Source organism: Cervus canadensis, chromosome 20, assembly GCF_019320065.1.
Source record: "Cervus canadensis isolate Bull #8, Minnesota chromosome 20, ASM1932006v1, whole genome shotgun sequence".
Classification (NCBI taxonomy): domain Eukaryota; kingdom Metazoa; phylum Chordata; class Mammalia; order Artiodactyla; family Cervidae; genus Cervus; species Cervus canadensis.
In genome coordinates this window covers 57,665,765-57,679,110 of record NC_057405.1, presented here as the reverse complement: position 1 = coordinate 57,679,110, position 13,346 = coordinate 57,665,765, and the positions used below count along the sequence as shown (strand labels likewise).

General features: G+C 34.7%; 2 protein-coding genes across 7 annotated transcripts in view; both read right to left on the bottom strand.

Annotated features, from left to right (window-relative positions):
• The window catches only part of LOC122422664, a 185,318-nt gene extending 177,636 nt beyond the window's left edge, over positions 1-7,682 (bottom strand). Inside the window, exons 1-2 of the mRNA XM_043439187.1 lie at positions 7,628-7,682; positions 6,209-6,338 (exon numbers count right to left, since the gene is read on the bottom strand). The gene's annotated coding sequence lies outside the window, so the exon portion shown is untranslated. The remainder of the gene's footprint in view (positions 1-6,208; positions 6,339-7,627) is intronic.
• Positions 7,683-8,380: 698 nt separating this feature from the next.
• The window catches only part of CEP57L1 (centrosomal protein 57 like 1), a 76,162-nt gene continuing 71,196 nt past the window's right edge, over positions 8,381-13,346 (bottom strand). For 5 of the 6 annotated variants that reach the window (XM_043439196.1, XM_043439195.1, XM_043439194.1 and 2 more), the window contains 4 exons: positions 12,462-12,539; positions 12,105-12,346; positions 10,944-11,088; positions 8,381-8,794 (listed from right to left, as the gene is read on the bottom strand). In XM_043439196.1, coding sequence (XP_043295131.1) covers positions 8,576-8,794; positions 10,944-11,088; positions 12,105-12,346; positions 12,462-12,539 — 684 coding nt within the window. In that variant the 3' untranslated portion in view covers positions 8,381-8,575. The remainder of the gene's footprint in view (positions 8,795-10,943; positions 11,089-12,104; positions 12,347-12,461; positions 12,540-13,346) is intronic. The other variant, XM_043439197.1, reaches the window with a different exon arrangement.

The following is a 13,346-nucleotide window of genomic DNA, read 5'->3' as shown; positions in this document are numbered from 1 at the left end:
CTGATTCTTGTTCCCTCAGTAAATGAAACCTTGAGTTTTTCATATAAGATATTCCCTGATAGAAACAAATATATCCCTGATTTTGGCAATGCCAATGTCTGAAGATATGTGATGATCTTTTTGGATATGTCATATCCAAAAGCTGCTGTTTTCTACCTTGAAGTGATTAACTGTAAAGTTGATGACCCTGGTATACTTGTAAGTTTTTTTTTCTTTCAAATACTTGTCATATCTTTAATTTGTGAAAGCTATCCTTCTATATCTTGGACTCCCTCACAAATCTTGTTGGCATATAAACTCCTTTTCTAAACGCTTTAATCTCTGAGTGGTTTATGTTTTACTTCAGCCAGTGGTAGTTTATATCAACAGTATTTTACTAGACTGGTTAAGAGAATCAAACTCCACTATTTGTGGAATACCCATAGAAATGCTCAGAAGTGGATCTGAGAATTAGAAATCACAGGAAAACATTCTATCCAAATTCCAAAGGCAAAGCTCTCACTCTGCTTAAGAGCTATACTATAAAAGAACAAAGAGAAAATGACCCTCTCTGAAAATCTACTTAGGCTTAGGTGTCCAATATTTAAACCACACCACAAGAGAGAAGCAGAGTATATAATACTGATATAAATTCTTTCAAGTTTATCAAATCAAAGAGTTATATACATAAAATCACAGAATAAGCTTTTAAAAGACAAGTTCATTTTGAAATTAAAGTAAAAGTAGAACTTCTTAACCCAGAAATATTTCTTTTAATTCTGATACTGAACTTCCCAATTTTAAATTTGTGGCTTAGCTTGTTTTGGGGAAAATGAAGGTAATAATTTTGTGCTGTGTTCAAGCATTCAGTATTTTAAGATATTAATAGTGTTATTCTTTCACATGTATTATCACAAAGTCTGGGTTTAGCTATCTCTGAAAATACATTTTTAAGGTATTAAAGATACTTTTTATTTTGCTATAAATTATAAAACCAAAAATGTTCCATGGAATTCTCAAGAGTGTTTTAAAATTTAATTTTAAATGGGTTTCCTGTGTACCAATAGGATTTATGTTTTAAATAACACACTTGTGAAGTTAAAAGAACCTACAGTGATGAAAAGCGAAATAGTTTCCAATTTAACGAGAAGATTCTGGACAACTGCCTTGTAAACAACAATCTTATATTTCAGGCAAGAAATGATTCACATTCTGTACTAGTTCAGTAATAGATTTTTCTAAGAAATATCCCACAAGTCAATGTACATTTAACTTTAAAGAAAATTAACCAAAGAAAAACTTCCAAGGTTTTTCAAAACTTTTCCTAAAATTTACTTGATCAGATTAAGCAAAATTAGGTCAAAAGAATATTTTAGCTATGACTAGACGATCTGGCTCATTTTATAATCTTCTTTTCATAAAGGCTAAAATCTATTTAACAATTTAAGCACTTCTAATACTTTGTAGTGGTGAATAAACTTTTACAAGTGAGTAGAATCCTATTATAATGAACATCACTCTGATGTTCGCTTCCTTATGGCACTTCTTCCTATGTTCTAACCACAGCCAAAAGCTGATACGGCCTGAAGAAACATGTTGAACAGGATATCAAAAGTCACAGAAACACAGCTTCTTAGTTGGCAGTTATTTCATTTAATGAAGCTGTTTTTCAGGTAAGATATTTATATACTCCATTCACTCTTTTCAAAATATTTTATCAGTTCAGTAAAATGACATGTTTTTAAAGAGTGTTCTGCTGGTAGTACATCAGGTTTCAAACTTTTTTAGTGTTGTTGACTGCTGATGCTCAGACAAACAGGGTTTCTCACAGGATAAATCTTTGTTCATTTCAGATTCAAGACATGCACATAGTTTTTCCTCCCACAAATTTCACTTCTTTATGCATTTTAAAACTGTCTCAACTCCAACTAATAAAAAAATTTAAAAAAAAAAACAAAAAACTGTCTCAAGCACCTATAGAAAAGATTTTTTTCCTAATAAAACCTCTGCTTGGTTAGATTCCACACAGAGGCAATGACAAGACAGAAACAATGGCTGAGGAGTAATTGAGGCCTTTTGCTAAGGAATTCATGGTGAACATATTTACTTGTATCCACATTAGAAAAACAACACTTTTCTAATGTAGGTTGGCTAGTGTTTGAAAAGAGTATTCTATAGACCAGCAAATGTAATGGTATTGACTAAAGCGGGACTTTTACCTGTAGAACATACAAAACAAATTTGAAATGGTATTTCTGGGATCAACAGTAGACTGCCACAAGTCATAGTAGGGAACTTGAGAGTATTCCTATTTTATACTGGCTTCTCACTTTCCTCCACAACATTTTTCAAATTCATTTCCTTAGAACATTTATTAAAAGCTGGCTTTTTCTTTTCCAAATAACATTTAGAAACTATAATTTTACATTTTAAATTATAATTTTGCATTTTAAATTATAATTTAGTACTCACAAAATTTCATAACACAGTACTACCTTCTCTATGTGTGAAGTGCTCTGACAGTTTCAATGCTATTCTATATTATTTTTAAAATGTTGACAGTGACCCACTAAATTGATTTCACAATCCATTAATAGGATATGATCTATAGTTTGAAAAATACTGACTTGGCCTAAGTGATAAACAAGATGAAGTAGGAGGAAATTGAGAGGGTTAAATTCATAAGGAAAGTGACTGGAAATTATTTGCATAATTCTGTGAAAATCAATAATTGGCCTTTAGTATGTAACTTGCCACTATATTATTTTTCTGTTGCAGTCTAAATCCTTATTGTTTGACTTTTGCCCTAATTACTCTCCACTCTCTTCCCATATACTTCAGTGTTTCATACCCATTCTTTTGACTTATGTCTTTGAATTTGGTGCTGGTTATGTGACAGTATGTGTTTGAGACTACTGGGTGGACTGGTTTCCTCAATCAATAAGTTATGGAAAATTAAGAATCTGAGACCAATTCTGCCATGAGGAAATAAAGCAGAGGAGAGCCATATATATCAAGACAGTGAATGAAGAAATACAAACAGGCTGACTTCATCTATGAATGGATGAAAACAAAGGTTTGGTAGACGAATATTTTTTGAGCATCTGCTCTGCGCTGATCATTATACCTCTGTGCCACCTACTGTTTTCTTTCTTACATGTTTGCGTATAAGTCTTATCTCTACTATCAGACTATAAGCAACTTAAAGACATAATCCATGTATAATTTCTTTGAATCTTCTATAGCAACTAGCACAGTATCCTAGGATCAACAAATTCTTGATTATTAGAGATCAATACTTGCTGAATGAATATGTCAAACACACCAATATACAAGTAAAGAACTACCTTGATTCTAAAATGTCTTCCTCTTAGCATCATAATATCAAAGAAAGCAACATCCTGAGTGCCTGTTGTCTGTGCTCCCCAAAAAACAAACAATAAAATACTTAAGTATTCTTAACTAGTGGTTATGTAAAATATGGTAACATATCCTTAAAAGATGAAACAGTAGAATAGCTGAACTGGTGCCTGAAACAGCAGTATTTGATCCAATATGCTCATTCCAAATGAGTTCACCAAATAAGGTTAATGTATTTCCATGCAATGTAATTATTAAATATTTATTGAGAGGCTACTTATGGGCCAAGTACTATGCTAGGTTCTTGGCTACAGTGGTGAGCAAGAAATGATCTTGCCCTCAGGGAGCTTTCAATCTATGGGAAAACAAACAAACAAATGATAACAAGAAAATGTGCAAAGTGCAAAGATAGAGGAAGTACCTAGAAAAGGCAGCTAAGCCAGATTTGGGAGCAGGTAGGGATGTGGGCTTCCCTGGTGACTCAGAGGTTAAAAGCGCCTGCCTCCAATGCGGGAGAGCCGGGTTCGATCCCTGGGTTGGGAAGATCTCCTGGAGAAGGAAACGATAACCCACTCCAGTATTCCTGCCTGGAGAATCCCATGGACGGAGGAGCCTGATAGGCTACAGTCCACAGGGTCGCAAAGAGTCGGACGACTGAGCGATTTCACTTTCACTTTCAGGGATGTGAAGGGGCTTCCCTTATAGCTCAGTTGGTAAAGAATCTGCCTACAGTACAGAAGACCTGGGTTCGATCCCTGGGTTGGGAAGATCCCCTGGAGAAGGAAATGGCTAACCCACTCCAGTATCCTTGCCTGGAAAATCTCATGGACACAGGAGCCTGGTGGGCTGCAGTCCATGGGGTTGCAAAGAGTCAGGCAGGACTGAGCAACTAACACTTACTTAGGGATGTGAAGAAGAGGCTTAAAGAAGGTTTCTTAGAGGTAGCAGTAAATTGAGATCAGAAGAATTAAGGGAAGCTAAATAAGCAAAATCTAGGCAGAAAGTATGGTGGATAACATCATACTTATTTTAAAAGATTATTCTAGAAAGCTGATTATACCATTCAAAGAACTTTTTCTGTCTTTCTTTGATAGAAAATTCATAATGCCCAACATTCTGCCTACAGCCTGGATCCAGTCTCTCAACATTACAAACTGATGAACTGGCATTTATAAGTCTTACATGGTTGAAAAACAAAAACAAAAAATACCTCAGAGCAGAAAGTAACAAGAGATCAATTTACTTCTTTTCTGTTAAAACTGTTAAACAGATATAATACAAGGAATACAATAGATCATGCATATATAATAAAAAATACATTTCTTCAGTAGGGGTGTCCTAGTCTATAGTTTTAATAACTGTCCATGGCATCTAATAGGCTTTTGAGAATGCAATGACACTATCCTGGTATGGAGAACACTCTCAAACACCCACCAGGACGGTTTCCCTGGTGTTTCGGCAGTAAAGAATCTGCCTGGCAATGCAGGAGACACAGGTTTGATCCCTGATCTGGGAAGATTCCACATGCTGGGGAGGAACTAAGCCCAGGCACCCCACAACAATGGAGCCTGTGCTCTAGAGCCCGGGAGCTGCAACCACTGATCCACATGCCACAATTACTGAAGTCCATGTGCTCTAGAGCCCATGCTCTGCAACTCGAGAAGCCACTGCATGAGAGCCCATGCACTGCAACTAGAGAGCAGCCCCCACTTGCTACAACTAAAGAAAAGCCCTCTCAGCAATGAAGACCCAGCATAGCAAAAAAAAAAAAAAAAACCCATCAGGAGCAAAAATCGACCTGATCCGTTACGTAAACACCTCATAGCTATAATCAAAATAAACTCTGGTCTAGACAATATTTTAAAACTTTAAACTTTACCATTTTGTTATATCTAACTCTCCCTATATAACAAAACACCAAAAACAAAACAAAACAAAACAAAAAAGGAGGGAAGTTAAACAAGTACACAGGTTATGAAGAATAAGGCTGAGATACTGGCAAGGTCTATTTACCAAGAAGTGAATTTATTTTCACACTGGTGACAGTCAATTATTATTTTTATTTATCCTCATTTTACTTTAATTAAAAGGTGCCATGGCACCCATAAAGAGTTTTGTTTTTTTTTTTTTAATCTCAAGATGCTATGCCTTATATAGGTTTGTATTGTTGTACATCTGGGAGTCAGCTTATACTTATCTAAACTTCACATACAATTAAATTAAATGTTCTCTGTAGGTACAGCTTTAGCTACAGATGAATAGAGTTTCAGGAAAACTCCATTAGGAATTTCACTATTTACACTATACCAACAATGGCAGCTGGTACATTTTTGGCCACACTGAGCACTCCTTCCATTGCTCATGACCAACTTACCCTTTCCCCCTAGTTTGATTATCTCACAAATCAAGCTTTGATTTACATTTTGATGTCTTATCATGGATTAAGAATACTACTCTACAGTTAACATTTTATTTTTAAAGGAAGAAAGCTTTACATATAACTAAAAAATAATTTTCAAGCATACCATCCCAGCCAGTTAGCACACTGTATTAAATATCTCCTTTAACCTTGTACTGTTGAAAATCGGGCATTTCCCTCCAATCTTCCTATCTTTAGCTACAACTTCATAAAAATGGTCATGTTACCAATGACCCACACAAATACAGTTAATTCAAGATTCCAACTACTATTTCCAGGATTAATATAGTCACAATACCTACTGCTTCAAACACTCAAACTTTCTGGTTTCACAGTTTCATCAACCTGTCTTGGATAAAAGTTCTAATTTCATTTTTTTCAATTTCTGATTAAATAAAAAACAAACAAACCTGTTTTTCACTTAAGTGAACAAAATCTGTGATATCCTACCGAGTTTCTGCTAGGCAGAGCACAGCTGCGGGGTTGCTACAGCAACTCTTGTACACTGACCATAGACAGCCCCATCCAGGGAGGAAAATTGTCTGCTCCACCCCCTGAGGAGTCAAAGGCAAGCAGCAGTCTGTGAGCAGAGACACATTTTCAGTTCAGTAATTGTGATGGAGCAACAGGAGACCATTCTTTATCATCTTTCCTAATACATGTCACCCCAACAACCCAAACAAACTGCAAATCAAGTTGCTATATGAGTACATATTTCCACATCATGGTAGGATTGTATTCTTTACCCAACCCCCACTAGAAACCTGAGCCAGAGAACAAATCAAAGCAATTTCATCCTAGGCATGTAGAAAAAGAAAAAAAAAAAAAAGAAAATTTAGAATATTCTCACTTCTATGAAGAGTACCTTTTGGTTCTTGCTTTCAGGCTTTAACCCCTGCAAACTCAGGATCATGACAATTTTTTCTCTTTTTGGCTGCTCAGATATAACATTTACTGAGTTTTTATTCAGTGCCAACCCTTCTTCTGCTGGGTGCTTAGACATGTTATTTTATCTAATCTCACAACAACCTTATGAGGTAGGTAGTAATACAATCCCAGCTTTACAAATGAGAAACAGAGGTTCCAAAAAGTTATTTGATTGTCTAAACTACTAAGTGGCAGAATCAACGTGAACCCAAGTCTCCTATTTCTGAGATTTATGTTTTTTCTACTACATTGCACTGATTTTGCAAGAAAATTCACAATTCTTAGTTAAAATATTAAGTGTTCCTTAAGTGATTTTAATTTTTTATGGTAATTTGTTTTAGTAAAACATTTCCACAAGTAATGACTTTATAACTGATAAATTAAAAATATTCAGCCACCATCTTAAGTGCATAGAAAACAAAGGCATATCCTGGTGAGTTTTTTGCCAAGTATAAACTACGGCACTCACATTCTTGAGAAAAGATAAAGTCAAAAAATAGGTAAGGTGATGAAACTGAGTTTAGAAAAAGCAATCTGTGGAGCATCTCTTGGGTTGAAGGAGCTGTAAGGGAAGAGGGAGTGAAAGTGGGTGAAGGACAACATTTAAACCAGAGAGAAAGACATGTTTATTTAAGTCATTAGTTACTTTCAAGGACAATTCCAAGTATAAATCTGCCCATTTTCAGTCATATCTTCATGTATGGAGAGGTCTTCAAGAAGCACCTCTTTTTCTCTTCATAAGAATGAATTACAGTTTTTCTCCTTCCCTCACAGACAACCCACAATTACTCTCTTTCTCCTACATATACTCTTTGGGATTTCCTAAGAGGATATAAAGACTACCTTTTAAAAAATTGCTTTTCCTGGTTCCCCAAGATCTTGATCTTTTTATTCTTCCATACCTATAGCTTGAATATCCCCCAGCTATAGATAAAGATGTACCTCCAAAACTGTCCTTTTGGAATCACCATGTTTTAAATTGCTATCCTATCTTCTGAGCTCCTCCCTTCTGTTATGCCTTTTGTGTCAGTCTTCTAGTTCTACTTCAGGTGATGACTCCAATTCTCTGGTTGCCCCAAAGGATTCTGGTGAGTAACAAAGTAAGTTCAGTAGAGTTGTACTAGTTTCCACACGTTTCTGCAAAGACAGTTCAACAAACATAAATTCACTATAAAGCATATATGCACAAAGAAATATCTTATGGCATCACTAATCAAAGCATAAAAATATAGTTGTAAAGGAGTCAGATTAAAAAAAAAAGAGCTAGATTTATAAAAGAGAATGGGAATAGCAGAGAAAGGCTTTCATAGTTGGATTACTGTCATCTAAAAGTTAGTTTACTATGAGTTCCTATTCGTAATTGTCACATTAAAAATGGACTAAAGGCCTCTTCACAAAGCTTTTCCCTTTCCAAAGAAGAAAAACATTCCCCAGATCTAAAACAAGACAGGGAAGAAGCACAAGAAAAGTTAGAAGACCTGTCCATACTCTTAATTTTATATTTGTTCTTTATATAAGCTTCTTAAGGTTACAAGCCTACTAAATGAAAAAGTGGAACGGCCCTTACATCTCAAATTCAACTCAATTTTAAATATCATCAGTCTAGTATAATGTTTTAAGCTTAGCTTAATGTATCTGCAAAGTGAACAATGTTTCTAAAATATGGTATGCTGAGGTATTTTAGTCAATAAAAAAGAATAGGAAAGCAATCATTTATTATTTGGGTTTCTTAGGAGGTCATTAGGCATTCATTTTAAAATACAATTTGATACTTTATAGAGGCTAGAAACATAATTCAAAATTTCATAAAGGTTATTAAATTAAAACCACTTTAGACAGTTCAAGATCTCATTGACAAAGTTCATTCAAGATGATGGTTTTGCTATTGTGTTACTGTTCCCACATAATATCATCTCGTCTCAATTTCATCTGAAGATTATGGACTCGTATTGGACGAAAGTTGCTGTTCTTTTGAAGAGAATTAGTTAGCAAACATTTTCTGGAGCTATTTTTTATATTCTTTGTTCCTTTACAGTTGCCATCTTCTTGCTGAATAGCTGAAGTTTCACTCATCTTTGAATTCTGAACTTTTTGCTGCAGTTTGCGGACCTGGAAGGGAAAAAATCTGATATTTCAGTCAAAAATATACTTAAAATATACCTTATAATAGAGGACTGGATTGATGGTTTCAAGATTACATGAAATTAAAAAGTTTGGTAAGTCTTTATTTATTGAATACTTATTGCATGCCTAACACTGAGATATTTATACAGAAACATAATGAATAAAACAATCATTACTTTCAAGGAGCTTATTACTCTTATTATTAAAGAAAAAAAAGCATATATGTGACAGCTAGAGAATAATTCAAGCCAGAATAACTTTGAGTAGGACAAAAAGTGTATGTCTAAGAAGGATAAAGGAGGACAAGATCGATGTGGGCTGGAGAAGCTGAGAGAAAGAAATGTTTGTTTTTGTAAGATAAGACATGGGAAAAATCAGGAGAACATGGAGGAGAGAGAAGGACCTTTCTGGTGACATTAACAACAAAGCAAAAATATGGTGCTAGGAGTGAACATCAAGTTTATAGAGTCTATATTTTTTCTTTAAAGTATTCCTGAATTTAAAGTAGCCAGTTTTGTTTCGTTTTTAAAGGCAAAGGAATAAATAACCTTATCTCATTGAGGAGTTTCTAGTAATGATTGGGTTGACGGAATTAAACAAAACAAAATCTATAAACTAGTTAAACCCTTTTCTTCCAAGTCTAGCCCATTACTGAATCTTTTAAAAAATTATTTATTTTGGCCTCATTACATGGCTTGTGGGATCTCAATTCCCCAACCATGGATGGAACCCATGTACCCTACTGAGCAAGTGTGGAATCCTGACCAATGGACCGCCAGGGAATTCCCCACATTACTTAATCTATTTCACTTAAGCATAATCTGATTTGTAGAGCTGGTCCAGACACTGGCTAAGTATCTGGTGTTATGTTTACCTAAAAATTCTTAAAAATTTTTACTTCTATAGCTATTTACTTCTATAGCTATTATAAATTATATATATATAATATTTCAAAACATAATTTATGTACATTATGCCTAAATTTAAAAAATATGACTACTCTTCTATTCCTTTTAGGTTTCTCATATGTGATTCTAAGAAAGTATACAAGTTACATAATTTTCACCCTAACACAATCATACAGAAAGCTTACTTACTATAGCTTTAAAAGCCAGTTAAGTGAAAATGTTTGCTTCAAAATTTCATTTCCTTCTGTCTTTCTTTATTGGCCATAGAAGAATAAAGGCAGTAAAATTCTGCATTCTTTATTACTTTCCTATAAAAGTGGGGAAGGCTTAATTGTGAGGTTAATATATTACCAACTTATATGAATGCTGATTATTCCATTAGCAGATAGCTACATGATATGACTTGAGGGTTCCTGGAAAGATTCCCTCTGCTTTCTTTTCCAGGAGCATAATAGTCCTAAGAGTGAATTCATTGTCTTGGGATGAAATATAATATTCCATGATTTTTTTGTCAAAACATTAAGATTGTTATGCCATTCTTAGTTATGACGAATTTATACACAAGGATAGAGTTCTCCTCATCACCTCCACTAGAGTGAGCTAAGCATAGGTCCCTGAGGAATGGAACACAGCATGGCTTGTTCTGAGAAACTGGAAATAGTGGTTTTAGAGATGGGTATGCTTAAGGAGCCAGGTTTATATGTGATATAGACTCCTGTTGACATAAGGGGCTTCAGTAAGGCATTAGGAAAGAGAGGGACAAGAGGAAAAGAATGCTAAAAGGACAGCTGGGAGAGCTGTAAAGCAAATTTAGTCTACCTCTTAATTTTCCCAAAGTTACTTCTGAATACATAACTAAACTTTCTCTTTTTTTTCTCCCTTTGGCTCTGCCGTGTGGCTTGTAGGATCTTAGTTCCCCAACCAAAGACTGAACCTGGGCCCCAGCAATGAGAGCACAGAGCTCTAACCACTGGACAGCCAGAGAATTCCCCATAACTAAATTTCTTTGTTCCCTTTTCTTTATATTATATTGAGAATTATGTAGCAGACCATGTTATTTCAATGTACAGATGACTCTATTTTGTCATAAGTCTAAGTGACTCCTATCTATCATCTTTTCACTAAGCCACACAATCAGGCCTTAAATTTGGAAGGTCTAGAGAAACGTAACATTGAATCCAGATATATTATCTTTTTATTAAAATTTTTTACTAAAACTTTCTTACGCTATCTTGATGCTGCATTAGTTTGGAAATTTGTTCTCCTTTAATTTCCATTTTCTTGACTAAACGCTCTAGTTCACATTCTATATCTTCACAGACTGATTGGCTTTCAGTTTCTTTCATTTGATTCAGCAGGTCTTGGTACTCCCTATGAAAGAAAAGCAAGTATCAAGCACTATTACAGTTTATAGTATACAAACTATATATATATATATATATATTATATATATATATATTAATCTTTGTCACAATTAAACAATATTCTGCTCAATCATAAATTTTAATCAGAGTTAAATATTAACCTTCAGAGACAGCTTCTTTTTGTAGAGTTATCAAATTAAATCTACGGTAATTATAAACAGGCTCTTATGATTTGAGATTAGATATATTTAGAAATATCTCAGACTTAGGATCTCAAAGAATCTTAAAAAAGTCTGAATTCTTAGTGTTCATAGTTAAATGTAGTAAAATATTCTGATGTCCTTAGCTAGAGGCATTAAGGGACTCTTTTTCATTCCAAGTTTGGAATTCTTAATGTAGACTCTTTGGAAGAATTTCAGCTATAGAAGTATTTGCCTGAGAAATTCCTAGATTTGGTGATAGCTTGCTCAAAAAAACCACTGCTAATAGAACTAGTTATATCTTCTACGAGGTCTTAGTTCAACTAGTTGGCCACCCAAGTCACATATTTTCTGGAATATTTGTTGAAAACATATTTAAACTTGAAGCTTAAAATATGTATCCCATACAGAATCTGTGTGTATCCCACACAGAATCTTTGAAGTATATGGATGCTTCAAACATGCAATGCAGACCAGTCAGAACGGAAAACAAGAAATTGTATTCCTATTTGTCTAATGAAATCATTCACTTAACTGAAAAGATTATAAAGAGCAGAAGAATCTATCTTAGAAAAGCATTTGTGAATTATAATTTAAGGTCACCAGACCCCATTTGTTAGAATGACAGAAATATTTGTCTATCAGTTCAGATCTTGGGAATACAGAAACACTTTAAATAGAAAAAAGTAGTAATATTCAGATCAAAATAAGTTCAAAAGGCTAAGTAAGGCTTTTAGGAATTTGTAAGTGATATTGTTTGAAAGACTGAGAAGAAAAAAAGATACCTAAATTTGTCTTGCTACTTCTTGTGATAAATACTTACATAGTCATTTGGTCCAGCTCATCTTGCATTGCCATCAAAAGTTCAGACAAATTGTTGCAAATAGAAATGGACTTTTCTGAGTCAGAAGGTACAGCTTTACATTGAGAAGTTGTTCTAGAAGGCTTGTAGAGACATCTAAGCTCAGTAACTTCAGCTGGTTTCTGAAGGATATGTGGCCCATAATGTGGCACTGTTTGGAGGTTTTGCGTACTTGCATTTGCAGAATGGCTTGCACTGGCAGACTTTGGAGGAAAAGAAATAGCTGAGGATGATTTTAAATAACTGATGGCATTTAAATAGCACTTACACCAAAGCATGAATTTATCTGAACAAGTATCCTCATTTTTCCCTTCTCACCTTCTCAGCCACAATAGGCAGTGTTCCAAATTTTGAACAAATTTGCTGAGATGGTCCTCTCCTTAAACATTTAGTTTTCTAAATATTGACAAGGGAAAAAGTAAACAAAAAATATTTTAAAAGACATTTATCAAATTAACACTATTACACATTAGGAAATACAAGTTACAATGAAATATCACCTTACACCTGTTAGAATGGTTAAAAAAAAAAGTGACAACACCAAATGCTAACAAGGAAGTGGAGAAGCCAGATTGTTCATACACAAAATAATGCAGCCACTTTGGCAGAGAGAGTTTGGAAGTTTCTTGTAAAATTAAAAATTTATTGATAGCTATCATATGACTCAGAGATTTCACTTTTAGATACTTACCCCAGGAAAATGAAAAATATGTTCACACAAAAACCTGTACACAGAGTTTATAACTGCTTTATTTGTGATAGCCTAAAATTGAGGCAGCTTCCCTTGTAGCTCGGTCAATAAAGAATCTGACCACAATGCAGGAGACCTGGGTTCAATTCCTGGGTTGGGAAGATCCCCTGGAGAAGGAAATGGCAACCCACTCCAGAATTCTTGCCTGGAGAATCCCACGGACAGAGGAACCTGGAGGGCTATAGTCCATGGGGTCACAACAGTCAGGCACAACTTAGCAACTAAACTACTACTACTAAAACTGAAATCCCATGGACAGAGGAACCTGGTGGGCTATATAGTCCATGGGGTTGCAAAAGAGTTGGACACAACTTAGCAACTAAACAACAGCAACACTGAAAACAATTCAAATCTCCTTCATCGGGTAAATGGTTAAACTGTGGTACATCCCTAACATGGAATACTACACAGAAACTTTTAAAAATGCGTCAATACTTGGATGGATTGGCTGA